At 38.8% G+C, this 19773-nt stretch overlaps 1 protein-coding gene across 1 annotated transcript; it reads right to left on the bottom strand.

Moving 5' to 3' along the window:
- Positions 1 to 14508: 14508 nt before the first annotated feature.
- neurod6b (neuronal differentiation 6b) lies at positions 14509 to 16108 on the bottom strand. Its single transcript, XM_055033090.1, has 2 exons — positions 15956 to 16108; positions 14509 to 15610 (listed from the first exon to the last, which is right to left on the bottom strand). Exons 1-2 carry the CDS (start codon positions 15966 to 15968, stop codon positions 14592 to 14594), a joined length of 1032 nt encoding a protein of 343 aa, XP_054889065.1. The 5' UTR covers positions 15969 to 16108; the 3' UTR covers positions 14509 to 14591.
- Positions 16109 to 19773: the final 3665 nt, after the last annotated feature.

A 19773-nucleotide genomic window follows, 5' to 3' on the forward strand; every position in this document is an offset into this window, starting at 1 on the left:
GCAAATTTAAGTTTACTCTCCCCCACAAGCATTATTACTGCTTAATGTTGGTTTATAGAGTCTATATAGCTTGACTGATTACTGGTCTGTTAACTATTAATTAGTCATTTTTATGTTGAATCTTATTGAGAAGGGGTAATAAATAAAACAACACACATTTTCATTAAGACTGTTTAAACTTAAATTAATTTGGTCTTTTAGTTCCAAAATTATGTGCGTCAGATCTCTGTTGAGCAAAAATCACACCGCAGATTTCAATCTTCAATTATTTATCAAACAATGATGAAACCACAATGGGTGTTTATGCAATATTAAGAAAGCGTTAAAACCAATACATACTGGAAATGAGTTCAAGAAAAGCTTCCATTGCAAGTCAATTTTCCACTGGTTACGGTATAAATAACTGTAAAATTGAATTTTCACACCTATTGTTCGTTTGTTAAGGAAGTATAAATCAAAGATTTAGACTAACTGATACCATACACTTAAAAAAATCAAAAAGGGAAGCAACAATTATTAAACATAGCATCTATAGCTTAGCTTTAAAACCCACATCTCCTAAACTAAACTAATTTAATAGAATTTACATCCCGCACAATGAGGTGTAAAACAAAGAAAGAAACTAACTTCTTCTGATTTGCTTTTGTCTTTTTTGTGCTCCGTTTTAATTGACTTTTGTTTTCTCCCTTGCGTTCGCCATGTAATATTTCCACCAGCTTTAAAAAGCAATGCCAAGCGAAATGCTTTGACAGCTTTTACTGAATCAATATGTTCCTCTGTACAAAGCGTCTTAAATTGTAGTTATCACGTCTGAAGAAAATAACAAAATCACCTGACATGTAAAAAACTTGTGATATTGAGCATACTTTGGCTCTGCGATGCATTCCCCCTCGTTTTTTTTTTTCCTGCAGACATATGTGTGACACTTGAAGCTGTTATATTAGCTTCAAGTGTGAAAGAAAGCGGTTACAGTAATATCTTTCACTTGAGCGATGTGACAAGGAAATGGTTTTTCTGATAACTGGCAACTTCAGATCTTGTCCGACACAACACGTGTTGTGTTCCAAGTCGATAAATTAACTTCTCCAGAAATATGTTAATGAAACATGCGCAGTAAAACTAGTTTATTGAGAGACTCACTGCAATGTAATTACACATTCTACTCATAAAAGCACATTTATTGTGTTTTCTCGCCTGACCCTTTTTGTTATGAAGTGTCCATCGATGCAAAACGACCACAAAACACAAATGGACCATTAAACTGACCTTCATATGAAAATCAAACGACTGTCACCGCACTGATGGGGGAGTTTACACAAAACGCAGCCCGTTTCCCTTCAGTGAGAGTGTAAAAAAACTCATCAAATGCTTTGTTTCATGATATTCTTTTCTGAAGTTGCAGCTCTCACATGAGTAAACAGATATATGAAAAGTCTGATCATAGAACATGAAAAGCATTGTTTTACTTGAATGGAAAAAGGCTGCCTGCAAACTGGCTTTGCTGGTCTGCGACTGATGTTATCGCATTTTACTCAGAGTTAACCTGATCTGTCTTAAACACACCAGAGACAAAACACCTGAATGATCCCTTCAGCAACTTGGATTCTTCTCTTTGCATTTAATATCCACATTAGCCTGGAAACTTGAGAAAATAAAATCTTGTCACTCTTTCATAACCCTTTCTGAGTTAGAAGAGTGCTGCATTTGAAGAAGCCACCATTTGATGGTGCAATTGATGGGAAAGTTCTGAAGAAAGTCCTGAAGCCTCAGAGGAATTTGATTACCTCCATCCATTATCTGCACAGTGAGCAATTGCGAGGCTCACCATCTGTCATCCGTTTCATTTGCATCGTCAACACCTGCCCTGCCTGTTTATGCCTTCACATTTTTTATAAGCTGCCTTTCATGGCAGGGAAGAAATGTTGACTTTTCCTTCTAAATATATTAATTGCAAAAGTTCAAAGAACGTATTGCGAGACAAACAACTCGGTTTATGTTTAATAGAATTTGGATAGTCTTCGTTTGATTTCTGTTGATTAAAAGTTTAATTTACACTGCCCACAAACAGACAGACAGAAAGATAGATATAGCGATTTATCTCCTTCAGTAAACTCTGACCAGCTGTCCTGTCTCTGCTAAAGAAAATCACCCACACAGTACGACACCTTTACCACCATGTTTCACTGGTGATGGAGTGGTCAGGTTGATATGTGCGGTCTCATTTGATAAGGCCAACATTTTCCCATGTTTACTGTATCTGGGTATTGTTTAACATAGCTGAAGAATTTCATATTAAAGTAAAAAATTTAGATAGATAGATAGATAGATAGATAGATAGATAGATAGATAGATAGATAGATAGATAGATAGATAGATAGATAGATAGATAGATAGATAGATAGATAGATAGATAGATAGATAGATAGATAGATAGATAGATAGATAGATAGATAGATAGATAGATAGATCTTATTTATGAGTCATATATTGTGCTACACTCACTCCTTCCTCTCTCCCTTCCTCCCAGCCTCCTCAGTCCTCCCCCATCCATCCTCCCTGTCTCCCATATCCCCAGGTGGTGCCGACGGCTGCGGGGCCCATTAGCGACAGAATTCCTGCCTCCAGCAGGCCATGCGTGTCCCGAGTGACACATTTTTGGACCGGCACCAAAAATCCAACCCTCCGCAGACAGCTCACTTCTCCACGCAGTCGCCATGCTCCGTGTTTGTGTGTGCGTGTATGCATGTGTGTAAAAAAGAGAGAAAGGCCTTGCTAGCACAGCATGAGTCCCACAGGAAATGCTTGAAAGGCAGTATGGGACAGATTGGTGAAGGGACAGAATGGTCTAGAATACTAAAAAGAAAAACTGCAAGATATTCCACAGCAGTGAGAACATATATCCATGCCATCACTCTCCTGCCAGGTTGGGACATTTGTTATAGTCATAACCTCCACAACGCCCCCCACTCCTACACCACCACCATTGTGCATCGGCATGCCTTCCCACACAAACTGCGTAGATGTAGTCTCTTTCACTACAAAGATTTAATTGGAGTTTGCTGATCCACATTGTTGTTTGGCAATGTTCTTTGCCAGCTGATGCGTGTGTACCAAGTTTTACTTTGCAAACACCTCCTGTTCAGTGAAGAGAGTGTTTTTAAAACTCAAGTTTTATTAATTTTACATCAATCAAATACAGTGAATAGTGTTACTGCAGTGATAACCTCATCTGTAATGATGTACATGTGAAAAAATTGAAGCTTGATCAAGATTCTTAATCATTGGGAGGAGTGATTATGGAACAATATCTTACGAGTTAAGAGAAAGAAGTAATCCCTTTTTAGGAGCGATATTATGAATGGTTTCTTTCTTCATGCTAATAGATAGTTAATTATGTACTTAATGACTCCTCACAAAGCAGTATATAATTAGTCTGGATGAGCCGAGAAAGTTCCTTCTTGTTCCTACATGTTTAATGCTGGTGATTTCTCATTTTTAAATTAGACTGTGGATGATGGTGGTTTAAGACTGCCCGCATTATATGTCGATGTATATATAGATCTGTTATTGTGATATGCATAGGTTCTCGGCCCACTTTTAAAAAATGACAGGCCCCCCATAAACAAACTTGAGCTCATTGCTTACAGTTACTTTTTCAGAAGGGAAATGGAAGCTGGTCAAAGTTAATAGGACACATAAATGAAGGTAAATACAGATCCACCCTGAAAGAAAACCTGTTACAGGCAGCTAAATGCTGAACATATTTACCTTCCAGTCAAACAACACCAGAAGATAGACAGAGCGACAATAAAATGGTTTGAACCAAAAGCATACGTGTTAGAATGACTCGAAGTTCAGAGCTCAATCCAACTTAACATTTTAGGCAAGTCTTGAAAATTGAGGTTCACAAATTCTCTTTATCTGACCTGAAGGAACTTATGCTATTATGAAAGTAGACATAAATGTTAGTTTTTGTGTTTAGATCAGGGTTTTGCATCTCTCTGTGCAACTTATTTTAGGGTTTGCACAGTGTGACAATGTGACAAGACAAAGCGACTAAACTACACTATCTTGCTTAATATGCCTGCTTATTAAAAGAACAGCCTTGCACAAACTGGTATTGTCTATTAGTATTACTACACTTATAAAGCTTGACTCACAATGAACAAAAAAAAAAACCTGAGGCTTAGAGCAAAGCTGTAAAATCTTTCAGGCTGCAGATGTAATTAACAGTCAAACATTAACTCATCAGTGGGTAGAAAAAAGCATTTTCTATTTCATGGACAATAAATCATTAAGTTAGCTTTGAATGTTTAATAAAATATGTGTCTATAAAATATCAAATTTGGAAATAAGCTTTAAACTATCACCGGTATCACTTCTGAAATTTAACTGTAATGACAGTGACAGCTCAACTGTGTTAAAAATGCTCCTTCTTCTGAGACATAGAGAAATTTATAACAAAAAAACATGAAGAGGGAATTAAAAGTCATGTTCTCAGTAACTTTATAAGGCTGTATATCATTAACGAAGGTGATGGCATGTGTAACCATTTTGGCACAAGTTTTTCTAAAGGATAGGAACAAAGCTGTTCACCACTTTTGGAGCTTCCGGTTCAAGACAAGTCTAAATCTGAGGTTTCAGGAAGACCTTTACATACACAGAATGCTGCTTTCACAAATGTGCAATGACGTAAATTACACTGCTTTATTCTTAGGCACTGTGTGTATTATTATCACCTGGACCTTCTCTACCTAGTTATTTTTGTGAGATGCACCTTACACAGGCTCCATCTCCTTGGTGATAATATCCATTGTCTCCTTTCTATCAAAAAGTATATAATATATTTCTAAATAAAAGTATATCAATACACTTATCAAACTGATTGAGTTTTATTGTCCCAGGGATGTAAAAACCAATACACGTGGATTTAATCTACCTTTTCTCTACCGATGCATTTGAACGCCACATGCACAGGTAGAACTCAAAACTTCTGCCGTGCAAAATTGTGTCTCTACCAAATAATTGGAACAATAGTAGTTTAAAACTACCTTTAAAAGTAGTTTGAAGACTAACTTTTAGCACAGAAACCTTAATTAAATTACCCCTTGAATGTATTTTATTTTTACCTTCACAGTTTTACTTTGACGATGAACAACAAAATAAGACATTGCACTTTTAGCTTGAGCCATATTAAGATAAAATCACAGTTTCGAGGTCTGAAATCTAAATCTGTGGAGTAACAAGTGACTCTTTTACTATTATGTAAAAATTAACTTTGTTACGGCTTCATCTCAAGTTATGATGTTATTCCCACATCAAAAATTTGAAAAGTGTTACTTTGATTCCATCATGCATGTTTAAAAAAATCTTTGAGTATCTCCTGGCAGCCACTTAGGAGTGCCTAAACCTTTTCTTATAAAGCAACAAAATGCTGTCCTGGTTTTCTGGTTTTCTGTGCCTCCATAATAAAGCAGTGACACCACCCTGCCTCCCCTGATAAATTTGATCTAACCACTGCCATGCAGGCCTGTTGGTTCCCACTTTGACTTTTCCTGATAAACCTCTTGCTATTGTCAAGAAATATTTTGTTCGTTCGAAACTGAAAGCATGAATTTTGTGCCTCTCTGTTGGTCAGCACCCTCTCACTCCATGTAGGCATTAATCTGGTTTCTCAGTTGAGTCTCAGAAGTTGCCAGGTCATACCAGGTCTACCTTGTTGGATCCTCACCAATTTCCTTTTATCTTTGAGTTTGTTTGTTTTGGTTTTTTCTAAAGATACCAGATATTGCAATGAAAGCAATAAGATAGACAAAAGTAATGTCAATATTGTTGTTATAATGTTAAAAGATAAAAGGAAATCTGTGGTATTTCGAATCATAAATTCAAATTGGATTGTTTTCTACTCTTTATGGTATCTGCAATACCTTAGAAAAACAAGTTGTTTCTAAGAAATCACTTTTACTGTAAGTTGTGTGTATTGAAGGTAAAGTGTTGTCTATATCTCTTGGAGATTTTCTCCAAGTTATCTCTGTACCTTGCATCAAACTGCAGTCATTATTAGCAGATGCTCACATTCACAGTCAAGGGAATCAAAAAGCACTTCATCCAACAGCACCCGTCTTTGCCCTGAAATAGGGTGTTGCTGGGGTGTCAGAGGATCACACCTCTGTATGTTTCCCACCTGCTCCAAAACCCACCCTATATGCCATTGTATGGTAGCAAACCTCTCCTCCCCCCCACCTCCACACACATTGCAGAAGCCTGCATTCACCAAGTTAAAGTGCCCCCAGACAAAGAGCACAAAGCACAAAGGTGATGTAGTGACAGATGCTCCCGTCACATACTTAGCATATCTCCACCTCCAGAATAGCTAAACTGCAAGAGTCAGTCTCCTTCTTTCACCCCTGGAAATCATCAACGCGACTTTCTCTTAACTTGCACTCATTCCACTCCCTGACGGATGAGTCACAGTAATGTTTTTTTTACCCAATATTTATCCAATTTGACCAAATGGTATAATTAATGTTTTGCCATTTCCCTCTTCTTCCTCCTGTCCTTCAGGCCAATATATTTCCTACATACTGAGCCCCCCCTCCTGGTCTAACCTTTAAGTGCCAAGTTCACAGATAGAGAGAAAGTACTTCCTGTGAGAGAACGGGCCGGCTGCCAAGGAGACTGATCCACCAATCTGACACGTTAATGAGATCCTGGCCCGTAGTACGGGAGTGTCAGGCCTCCTCCGCTGCATCGCCATCCCTGCCATGACCCACAACGCTCACACACGCACATCCCCACTCGTAGCCTCTTTATAATTTTTTCACACATGCACCCACACGCACAGAAATATGGGGGCCCCCCCGCCATCCCAAGCACACGCGCACTCTCTTCGAGAGGGGGTTCAGCTCCTTAAATCTGTCTAATTAAAACACCAAATCCCACTACTCCCCCCTCACCCACCCACCAACCCAATCCTCACTTCTCACTCTCCACCTCACCCCTCTTCATCGTCTCCAAACACACACACAAACTCGCACCCAGCCCTCCTCTATCCCCACTGCTGCCACCCCCGATTCCACTGGAGAAATGATTATTAGGAATTTAATGGGGGAGCGTTTCCCATCCCAGACCATCTGGGGCTTGGGAATGGAACAAAATTTTGAGGATGCTCGTGCATTTTCATTTTTCTTCACTGGAGCCTTGCTTTTCAGACCTTGCAGAAAATCCATCCTGACTATAATAAATCTGATAAATGTGCATAAAGATGGATTTGTGTTTTGTTCATCAGTGTTATGAGACGTGTCTAGTCGCTACCATTTTGCAGCATAACTGAAGAAAATGCAATTGCTGCGGCGCTTGTGAAGAAATATTTACAGATTTGCTTTATTGTTTGCTCTTCCTGACCCCATATTTAAATATTTTAGATCAAAACATTTTTTGCATTTGAAATATAATACTTTAAAAATTGTTATGCAAACATATCCCTAAATAAGAATAAAATCCCTGTGAAATAAAATCCCTGTGATTTCTTCTTTCTGACGGTCAGAGATCAATCCACACTCAAGACTAATTACTCTAAAACTTGTACAATCAAGACCTCAAGTAAGTAAAACATAAAAGAGCTTAAAAACCAAAACACTGTTTTCTGATGTAAAGAAAATCAAGAACAGTTGGGAATCAAATCATTCTGAAAAGACAAAGTCTGTATAAGGGGCTGAGACTCTGACAGGCTGCCATCATCTATAAATGGAGAAGAAAATTTATTTAGCTTAGTTTAGCCTTTGGTTAGCCATGAGTGGCTAACCAACCAAAATTAATACAAGCATCAATCACTAATCCAGGAGATAAAACAAAAAACATATGAACCACTGCTAGTGCCACTTGCCTCAGGGTAGATTTCATAATTGGACGATAACAAAACAGACTTGGTAAAACTGGCATTCAACTTTCAAAGTGATCACTGCTACCTAAAGTCTTCCCATATCTGCCAAAAAACATCTTCATGATCCCCAAGACCTTTGGAAAAAGATTGAGATAAAACTGATGAGATAAAAGTGGAACTTTTTCAAAGGTGTGCATAATGTTACACCTGACAAAACTAACAGCATTTCTCAGAACAACATACCAACAAACAAACATGGTGGTGGTAGTATGAAGATCTGGGACTAATTTGCTTCTGCCATAGATGATAAAACCCTTAATTGTGCCATCCAGCTGAAAATCCTGAAGGAGGATGTTTGACCTTCAAAGCATAACCTGAACATCATCAAGCGTTATGCAACAGGACAATGACCAAAGGCATAGTTCTTAATTGCTTAAAAAGAAACAATAGAAAATTGTGCCGTGACCTGTTTAAGGTCTGTGTTTCTGAGATTCGTGTCCAGAAACTCTCCAGTGTCGAGTCTCATAACAATTCTTTAAAGAAATGTGGGCCAAAATTCCTCCACAGTGATTTATAACCATAAACAGCAACTGTTGATGCAAAGGGCGGTACATGCCATCATCTGACTCAGGGAGAAATTAGCATTTCACAAAGAGTCAGATTAGTTTATATACGTATGTTTTTCCTTTATTAACTCAAAACATAATTTGAAAACATGTTTTGTTTTTGTTTACAGTTTTTTCTGAGTTCCTATATTATATAACACTATACATTTTTTTTTATCTTGCCTTACAATTTAAAGCTCATATTCCCCCATTTGTATTCCTCACTCTTACACAGAGTATGAACATATGGTCCCCTATTCTCCCTCTTTTTCTCTCTGTTGCACGGAGCCTAATGAGCTGGATGAATGTTGGGTTGCATGTTTAAGTTTGACCCAATGCTAAACTGCAGTTTGCCACCCTCTGAACCTTGTGGGCGTAAAGCACCCTCAGGACTCTATGAGAAGACTTAAAATGGATCTGAAGCTGCCTCCATCTTGACAAGAAGAGTAAATGAACAAATCAAGAGATGCAAAGCAAACATTTTCCACTGTTTTCTGGAACTGAACCGACATTTCCTGTCAATCAAACAATCTTTTATTAACGAGGCACATCAGACACCCGATGTGACAACAGTTCTGTACAAGTCCATCAAATAAAATATCGCCAAAAAGACACTACAATAAAACAGATATACCAAAAGTAAGGACATCTAAAAAGAGGCCAAAAATACCGCAAGTTTTAAAAAACTACAAAAGACAAGAACCGTCTCATCATTTCTGCTCAAAGTCAAAAAGACGGGTCTTTAACAGGAACTTAAGATCATTCAGACATTATTCTAGGGTTTGAGAGTAACAACAGCACTGTCTCCTCAGCTCAGGTCAAGACAAGCCTCAAACACATCCAGAAGCAATAGCAGTTTTGACCTCAAAATTCTTATGGGAAGGTGCTTGTGTAAAACCTTTATTAGATAAGAAAATCCCTAACTGCTAAACGATTGTTTATAGCACAGAATTGGTATGAAATATAGAAAGCTTATTTTGTGCAGTTCACTCAACTAGTTGAAAAGACATCTTCATTTATTAGTTAAACTTTCTCAATTGAAAAAAAAATGTTATGTTTATTTCACACCGTAGGATATTATGCCAATTTTTGATTTTATGCCAATTTTTGAATTTCTTTAAACGCCCCTTTAATTGGGATGACGCCCTCATTTCTATTATGAGAACGCAGCCTGTTGATTGTGATAGGTAGCCAATCAGAAAGCGTGGTGACCTCAGCACAGAAGGGAACCCAAAACGAAGAAGTTCACATTGACATATCATATCCAGTGTGAATGTTTATTTATTTTGTGTTGGACAAGAACTGAAATTGTTGCCGTAATTGATGTACACAGTAACTTTCCAGCTGTCCATCTTTAACTTGGCATAAACTGGTCACTAGAAGTTTATGCATTCAGTCAGGGATTACTATCCAAATGCATGCACATATTTTATAATATTAATACAACAAAAACCTAAAATGAACACAGTAACACTTGAAGGTTAAAGACGAGACAAAAACAGAACAACTCACCTCCAAGTCATAGTGCAGCTGCAGCTGCTCGCACTCTCTCCAATCCTTTATCCGTTTTCTTTTTGTTACATTTTTCCCGCTTAAAATGAGAACAAACTATCGCAATCGCTCGCCTGCCATGTTTCTTCACGCTAAATTCACGCGTGATATCGCGAGATTCTGTGGGATTTCCTGTCTGCAATATGAATGTGAGTGAAATCGGCTGTTGCCTTGCAGCAAGAAGGTCCCGGGTTCGATTCCCGGCCCGGGGTCTTTCTGCACGGAGTTTGCATGTTCTCCCTGTGCATGCGTGGGTTCTCTCCGGGTACTCCGACTTTCTCCCACAGTCCAAAAACATGACAGGTTAATTGGTCTTTCCAAATTCTCCCTAGGTGTGAGTATGTGTGTGCTTGGTTGTTTGTTTCTGTGTTGCCCCGCCACAGACCTGTGAAACCAGATCCCAGATTTTGACTGTGAACCAAATACCCTGTTTACTTTTAAAACTTTTCCTTCTTTTCCTTTTTTAATGCAAATCTTGGAGTTACATGGACCTGGATTTCTGAGCTATTACAGTCATGCTGGGATAGATTGCTGAAAGACAGAATGACCAATTTCATCACTTTGCTATTTTCCTTTACTCCCTAATATTGTATTATCTGCAGTTATGTTTGTGCTCGGTTTTTTCTTACTTTCTTTTTTTCCCATAAAAGTTACACAGTCATTTGGGAGGGAAATGTTACCAATAACTTCATGTTCTTTTTGTTCTGTGTTGAATCCTGTTTTAGTCTTAGACAAAGCAGTTGAATGAGGTATTCTGACTGATTTTATTTCCTCTGCTTTTTTTATGGCATAGCTTTTACTCCTGACTCATAGGTTATAACTGTATTTCATTCAAATTGACGATTTACTTCTGTACATTTGTTCTGTTTTTCTTTTGTTTGTTTTTCGTCTGGTGCCTGGAGACATTTGCTGTGAATCTGTGCTAAATAAATATATTGAACTGCATTGGATGAGGCTGATCTCAACAGATTAATACATTTTTCAAACAAAAGACTGCAAGTAAAACCTGAAAATGTTACTAATTGAAAAATAAATACATTTTCTGAATTTGAATTTTCTCAGTTTCTGACTTTGTTTGGACCGTTACACTTGCTTAAAGGATTCAGCAGGATTCCAGGAGCACAATATAAGGATGTTTGTGTTTATAAAGTGTCTCTGCACTCAGGCACAAGTGTGATCCCAGGTGTTAAAGCAACAAAATTAACTGGCAGGGTTAGATATTATCTCTGATATTATTTTGTCTATTTAACTGAAGAGGAATTTCAGTTTTGGTACCCCAATGAGCTTTTTAACGTTTCACCTCATTATAACGTCCGACCTGAGTGCATAATTGTGACGTGGAAGAATAAGCAATATCTCAGTGACAGTACATGACTTGGATTGGATATATGGGCCCAAAAAGCATCTCATGACCTTGAAGCCTCCACAAGGATTCTAAATTCCATTAAAGTCTGGACTTTGACTGGGCCATTCCATATTCACATGAATATGGTTACAAATAATCTGCTCAGAAGGAGCCTTGACATAATTTTGGGTTGTTGTCCTGCTGGAAGGTGAACTCACATCTCAAGCTCGACAGGTTTCCTAACAGGTTGAACTGTCATTGTTAAAGAAAGTCATTCTCATAGTGGGAATGATGTGTTCAGAGGGACATGCATTGTTAGTTTTCCTCCTAACACAGCATTTAATATTTTCCATCTGACTGGAGCATCTTGGGATGTTCTCTGAAGGATACTTCCCTTGTCCAACCTGTCAGTTTAGAGTGACTGTCTTTAGGCAATAAAAGTTGAAAATATTTTATAACCTGACCTTAAACTCCTCACCTCCTCTCTGACCTGTCCTCTGGGTTTCTTGGTCTTCATGATGCTGTTTGTTCACGAGAACACAGAACAGCAGTTTTTTTTTTCTCTCTCTAAGACTAAACTGCACACACTTGGGCTCTATTTACTAATTAAGTGTCTTATAAAGACAATTGGATGCTAGAATTTTTTTAGGAGTGCTGAACAAAAAGTAGGGCTGAATAGAAATGCACACTACAACTGTTAGACTTTCATTTTAAAAAACTTGCATGCAACCTTAACTTTGCAGTTATGCATTGGATTGTTTCATAAAATCCATTAAAAGTTTGGGTTTGTAGCTGAAATATGACAAAATGTAAAAAAAAAAAAAAAAGAAGTTACATTTGTTCTACAGTTTAACAAAGTAGTATCAGTGGTGCGTTTGCTGTTAGTTGAAAGAATGTTGAACAAAACTCCATTATATGACGAGGAAAGTTTCGGGGGTCATAAAGTTATGAGTATTCAGCAATCTTTCATTTCAGAACAATGTTTGCGATGTAACATTAAACAAAGTGATTGTCATCGGCACTTTAGTTAGATTATTATCCCTTAATAGTCCCTGAAAACGGCCTTATCGAAGCACTCCGAGACGATGAGTTAAACCACCCAGAAAGAGCAACGCACTCCAAACACGAAAAGAGCAGAACAAGCAGCAGACAGGACAGACCGCCGATCGCTCTCTGTTCTCGAATAGATCGCCTGTGTCTTTTACAGCAGTAATGTTGTCGCCTCCGGGGATTATCAAACCCACTCGGTTCCAAAAACTGGGAGGATCAACCAACCGCCATGAGCCGCAGTCTGGATGACATCCAACACCTCCTGGGCGCTTCTGACACAAATCAGCCATCTGATCAGCTGGAAGTCAGTCAAATTAGCGACAAATAAAAAGAAAGAAAAGAGAGGAAAGAAAAATATCCTAAAAAGAATAATGAATGCCAACTTATATTTACGCAAAGTGTCTAAAAGCTGCGTAAATTCGAGCGGTTTAGCGGATGGATAAAAAAAAAGAAAAAATTCAAAGTGCAAATCTTATGGGCCTGCGCTGCCACATTCTGAGTGGTATTAATAAATATTAAATAAAAGTAATGGGATTTTTTTTCTTAATATATTTTCCAGCTACTATTGTTATAATTTTTTTCTTTTTTCTTAATTGCCATCTGCTGTCGATCATTGCCACAGAAAGCTGAGAATCTGGGCCACAACATAAAGCCTCCCACATCCTCTTCTTTAATTTATTCCTTTATTATTTTTTTTTATAATTTATTTATTTTTATTGCGACAAAACACATCACAAAACATTAACACATTACTTCACGAATAATTCGATCCATAACGGGTTTCCAGAAGTGCGCGTAAGTGTGAGGAGTTTGTGTGTGTGTGTGTGTGTGTGTGTGTGTGCGTGTGTGTGCGTGTGTGTGTGTGTGTGTGCGCGCGCGCGCGTGTGTGTGTGTGTTCGTTTGAGGAAATAAATTAGATTCATCATCCAAGCATTCGGTATCCGATTACAAAAATCAACAGGATTTATGAGCACGGTCACCAACATTGTGCAGAAATACACGGAGTGCGTCACAGTCGCTCCACGGGAAAGAAAAGTTCACATCAAGCAACCAAAAACTTCCCCTTTGTGGTTCACTAATGGCCGCTGCCTTTATCATTTCCTCCCCCATTTTAAGGCATTTTACATTTTATTCCAGCTGAATACGAATGTGATTTTTTTCTCCCTATCAGCTGCAGTGAAATTTTTACAAGTCAATGTAAACGAACTTGAAATTCCCATAAAACTTTACATTGTGGTTTTACATTATTTTTTTAAATATATATTATTCACAATCAAACAAAACGGACTTAAAATAAAAATTACCCAAAAAAAGCAAATAAATAATGGGAAAAAAGTACATTCAGTTCGGTACTGTAAAAACCATCCGACATTTAGGAATGAATTTAAATGGGACATTTTCCGTCTTTACTTTTACCTCCTTGTCCTTCAGTCGACCTATTTAAAGTCCTACATTATCTGTTGTGTTTGTAAGAATACATTTCCAATAAGCACTGATTGCATTTGGCAAGATTGCATAGCTCAATTGAAGTTTTGTTGAAAACACAGATTCTCTGAACATGTCTGAGTCATGTTCCCTGATCAACTCAAATCAATTTAGCTCTTTTCTCCCCCCTTTCATTTAAGTCTTTATATATATATATATATATATATATATATATATATATATATATATATATATATATATATATATATATATATATATATATATAAAACAAACTATGTTGGGTGTTATCAGCTATATCCAAAAAGTGTATGATTACCAACATTTGCTGTACTTCCTTGAAGAAAAGAAATGGAAACACTACGCTGCAACTGTAAGAAAAAAAAGAGACAAATTAAGTAAATAAATAAATAAATAAATAAAAAGTAAACAAGTTTGTGTTTCGTCTTAAATTTGACTTGTTTGGAAACAAACATGTAGCACCAATTTATTAACTTTTTTCCCCTTTTAAAAAACTCGAATCTAAAGTATTTAAGATAATAGTCACTCAACATTAAGTAAAATAACATCCAAACTGTTGCTTTTACCGTAAAGAAGTAACTTTAAACCCCAAAATGTGCATCAACATCTGAGTTTTTTTTTTTCTTTCTTTCACTTTTTACTTTTGTGCAGAGAAATTTGCATCTTAAGTTTGCACTTTGTCCCATGTGATGAATCAGTTGTGGTAAGAGCCATTGACCTCCCCCTGCGTCTGGAAGGACTGGCTGCGGACGTGCAGGTCGTAGGGGAAACGGGCCTCTGGGGAGACTCGGTACATTGAGTTCGGTGCGAGGGCCGAGCGCCCTGGCGCGCCACAATAGCGCACGCCATAGTGGCTGCTTTTCCCATAATCTTGCGGGTCGTCGTGTTTTAGGGAAAAAATTCCATTGAAGTTCATCGGGGGGCTCAGCTGGCCGTCGAAATGCGGGCTCCCACTGTCCGGGGACGGGTTCTCGAAGTAAGTTTCGTAGGCGCTGCTGTAGCTGTAGTGTCGGAAAGGCTTGGAGCCGGAGTCCAGCGCGCCGCCGCTGTGGCCCGGAGGCGAGTTCATGTCCGAGCTGGTGTACGAGTACATAGCTTCGTAAGGCGACCTGCCAGAAAACATCACCTCTCCATTGTGATCCGTGAGGAAATTTCTGGCATTCAGCTGCAAACAGCCCGCCACCAAGTTGGTGGTTGGCTGAGATAATCCTTTGCACAAAGTTTGCACAAAAGCGAGGAGGTCCGGTCTCTTCCCCGCGCTCAGGGTCTCTGATAGGGCCCAGATGTAATTCTTTGCCAGTCTTAGCGTCTCGATCTTGGACAGTTTCTGAGTTTTCGAATAGCACGGCACAACTTTGCGCAGACTCTCCAGCGCGGCGTTCAAGCCGTGCATCCGGCTGCGCTCCCGGGCGTTGGCTTCCTGGCGCCGGAGTTTGGCCCTGTCCACCTGCTCCTTGCCGGGCCTCTTTTTCCGCGGCCCCCGTTTCTTCTGTAGCCCGTTCTCGTCCTGGTCGTCCTCTCTCTCGTCTTCCTCTCTGTCGGAAAGGTCGTCCTCGGCCTCCCTCATCATCTCCGGGTCGGATCTGGCTGCGGGGCGCTGTTGTCGCTCCTGCTGTTGCAGGCTGTCAGGCAGGCTTTCGCGGGGATAGTTGGCACCAAAGCGCGGCTCGCACATCATATGAGGGTCCTCGAATGGCAGCGTCAACATATCTCCTGCAGGAAAAAAAAAAAAAAAGAAAGAAAGTGGAGACGTAAATTGTAAGAGCAAAATTCAGCGCCGACGTCTTTTGAAGGTTGTCAGTTAATTACCCTGTGAATGAGTCCTCCCAGGAGGAAGAGGAACAAATTTGGCAAGCGAGGCCGATGTGACTGATGTCTTTTCAAAGACACTCAATTCACAATGATCTGAAACATTTTTACTGCATATTTTTTGGACAGTTTTACAAAGTCCAGCCCCGTGTTCTCTTTCTTCAAATTCAGCCTAAAAATTAATGAACTATTTACATTAAAAAGAAATATTAATAAAACACACACATACACAAAAAAAATCATACTCACCTCTGGTCAGCATGTACTTGTCCTCATGGTCCCAATTATCGCCTCTGAATCTCCGCTGCAGCCTTTTTTTTTTTGTTGTTGTTTTTTTTGTGTGCAAAACTGCACAATTAAAGCAGCCAGAGCTCAAACCCTCCTTTCTCCTCCTCGCTGCGATCCGCTCTCCCCCTTCCTTTCCTCTCTCTTTGAGGAATGACACTCATGCCAACGCCGGGTACCCATGCCATCTGCCGCTGACGTCTTGTGGCAGCCGAGACCACGTGTTCAGCGTCCCGTGGGACCCTCCACTCCGCACCGATCATCTGGCAGCTCCGTTAAAAAGGCACCGGGAGGCCCACGTTTACCGTCAAAAACACAGACCGGAGAGGGATAACGACTAATACCTGCTTCTCACTCGCTGTATTAAGAAGGAACCTTATTTATTTATTTATTTATTTTATTTATTTAGTCTACAAAAAGATGGAATGCGCAAGGGCTTACAGGCATTCTAACAAGTAAAGATAAATGTTTTATAGAAATGTTTAGTTTCAGAAGTCTTCTGTTGATTGGTGAAATGAAAAATCATGATAGATAGATAGATAGATAGATAGATAGATAGATAGATAGATAGATAGATAGATAGATAGATAGATAGATAGATAGATAGATAGATAGATAGATAGATAGATAGATAGATAGATAGATAGATAGATAGATAGATAGATAGATTATTATACTGTCCATATTCAAAAATATAGATGCTTCTCAATTTAAATAATCAATTAGCTGTAGTTAACCACATTTTTAGTTTGGTTTCATTAGCCAAAACCAGGACCTGTCTAGCAACATAAAGTAGGCTAAAAGAGCTGAAGAAACTTTACACCATTCAGATAAGAAATACAGTTCTTGGCATATAGTCTTAAAACTGCAGCAAGGTCATCTCTAAGACTGACTCCAGTAATCTACCAAGAGAGCCATTTTACACAATTGACGAAACATGGAACAGGTTTGATTGGCTGCACTTCCAAAATTACTGCAAGAGGTCATCCAAGAGGTCACAAACGAAGCCAGACTATCATCTAACGCCTAACAGATCTGTTTGTGTCAAAGTTCATAATTTAGCAAGAAGAAAGAGACAAATAGTCGCAAAAATTGCATGCAAAGGAGAGATTCCTGCTGGTAAAGTCCGCTGACCAGAAAGAACATCCAAATCTTGCTTAGATTCATCAAGAGACATTGTGATAGGACAGTTTTATGTGTGCTGGCTGTACAAAAGTGGGACCAGAAGGTGAGTGTCATGCTCAATCTGGCTGAAAGAAAGAATATTTTGTTGTGGCATAGTAGATGAGATGTATTGGCATGACCTGTAATATGGTGGAATTAAAACAATCCTTCAAGGAAGAGAAGGCAAAAACTTCAGTCTGATATCAGACATTTTCAGTATGCAGAGTTTGATAATCTTGACTGGCATTTTTTAATGAATGTAAAATTAAATGAATGAGTCTAAAATGTAGCTTTTCGACTACGATCGCTCTAGTTGGGTTTGACTTGAAACAAAGGATGTTAAAAAGTATTTCATACCTAGAGATAAGCATGCAACCGAAGGGCTCATTCTCTTCCTTATGTTCCAGATAGTTTGGTAGAGAATATGGCAACATAAACTCTTCAAAATATCAGAACTTTTTGAATTTAACACTCTTTGACTCTATCAGTCAAATGGTCAACATTTATCTACCATAAGCAGTTGCTGATCTGAAGATTTCATTCTTAGTTTTTCAGTAAAAAGCTATGGAAATTTTCTTTACCATCTTTCCCAGGCTGCATGGTGAGAAGATGGAGAGATCTTCCTTCATTTTAGTGACCAGCTATTAAAGAAATGGGCGTCAGTGTCATGTTAAAATCCAAACACTTGCCCATTTCTTCTTCTTTTATCTGCTTTAACTTCCATCATCTTGCATGACAAAATGTTAATTTGATGCCTAATATCCCAAATCCTAATAAATAAAGTCCAAATAAAGATATCATCAGCATCGACCACATCTCCTGTCGGTGGTCATAATGTTTTGTCTGTTTTATCTTCAATTGTAGATGATGGAAAGAAGAATTTTTTTTTCTTCTTTCCATCCAATCCATTAAAATTGTCTTATAGAAACAATAAATCTAAAAAAAAACAGAGTTAAATCTAAAGTATTTCTATAAATTACCTTTTTTTTTCAAATTACATCTTCCATGTTCCAAAAAAAAGTGAAACACACATTTTCCAGCAAAACTACTTTTGTTGAAATTGCCTTTAAAATGTCTCAAAAGCAAGTTCGTTTTCTGTCTTAATTTTTTTTTCAGCTTTTTGAACAAGTGATTAAGAAAATTCAGCAGATATACTTTACAGGCATAGGATGGTGTGAACATGACGGAGGAGCGTGCACGGTGTTGGTTCCTTACCATTATAGCCATTAAGCACACCCAGTGGAAAAAGACACAATGGCACGCTGCCAAATCCTCGCTGGGGCACAGCTGGCACTCGATATGGGTATATGCACTCCTCAGTTATGTGGAACACTCACATACACAATTGCATGCGGAAATGTGTGCCTGTGAATGACCTTGCTGCAAGGAGAATCAATTAAAGCAACTTATCAGTCTCTCTTGTATTGGTTATCGCAGGGCATCGATCACAAGTATGAGTGAGGCTGCAGAAAGGTGGCTGGTGTGAGTTCAGGGCACCTTCAACAATTAGGGCATGCACGGAACATGGTGAATGTTGCAACGTTTCACCTAATGCATGCATGTAGACGGTTGTGTCTAAACACGTTAACTGCACATGTGGCTCTATAAAAAAAAATAAAAAAGTAAAAATTAAAAGCCAAAGCAAAAATGGCCAAAAAGTGTCTCTTCATTTCCACCTCACTGCCCCCCCTCCGCCCTAACAAAATGTTTCAGATGGTCTGCTGGTCGTTCTGGTCCACCACACACACACACACACACACACACACACACACACACACACACACACACACACACACACACCACACACACACACACACACACGCACACACACGCACACACACACACACACACACACACGGATACATGCTGAAGAGTCAAACTCCCCATCTCAGACTAATCAGTTGACTGCACTAATTGCAAATGCAAATATGCAAATTTATATTAATTAATTACTCCACTAATTAGTTCTCTTGTCTTTTCAGGTAATAAATCATGGTGTGGTTGAGAGAGGAAGAGAGAAAGCGACAGGACTGTGATCTTTTGTCTGCTAAAATCCTCGTCTCAGCTCCGAATCTGATCCGGTGATGCTTTACGGACAGATTTTATCAAGCTGTCATCCACAGAGACTTCTTCATTTAACTTTCTTTTTTTTAATCACACCTCCAGCTTTGCTTAATTATTGCATTTGATATTTCACATGTTGTACTTGAAGCATTGTAATTTGGAAGGTATAACAAATAGCAGAGGTTGGTAAATCAGGGAGCCTGGCTGACAGTTCTTGCCTGTCAGCTTTTTTAATTATCACATTATCAGCTTTTATAGGCACAGTGCGCGGTGCAGAGCTGCAAATGAAGGCGCCACACATTGCATGCTGAGTCGAAAGCATTTCTCAATTGATGTCAGCAGTTAGAAAGGATCCGTGTCTGGATGATGAGTGCGAGGTGATGTGGTTAAGAGGATGGTAATGGTGTGGTTATACAACAGGATTCTGTCCAACGATTAATTTAGAGTCACATCTCGTGGGTTAGTTCTCTTTCAGAACCAATATACGAAGCAACTCTAAGTAACACCGACTCCATAATGAGCCCTGCGACAACTCTTGCTATTTATATTACACC

Source organism: Poeciliopsis prolifica, unplaced genomic scaffold (assembly GCF_027474105.1).
Source record: "Poeciliopsis prolifica strain line A6 unplaced genomic scaffold, Auburn_PproV2 SCAFFOLD008, whole genome shotgun sequence".
NCBI classification, from domain to species: domain Eukaryota; kingdom Metazoa; phylum Chordata; class Actinopteri; order Cyprinodontiformes; family Poeciliidae; genus Poeciliopsis; species Poeciliopsis prolifica.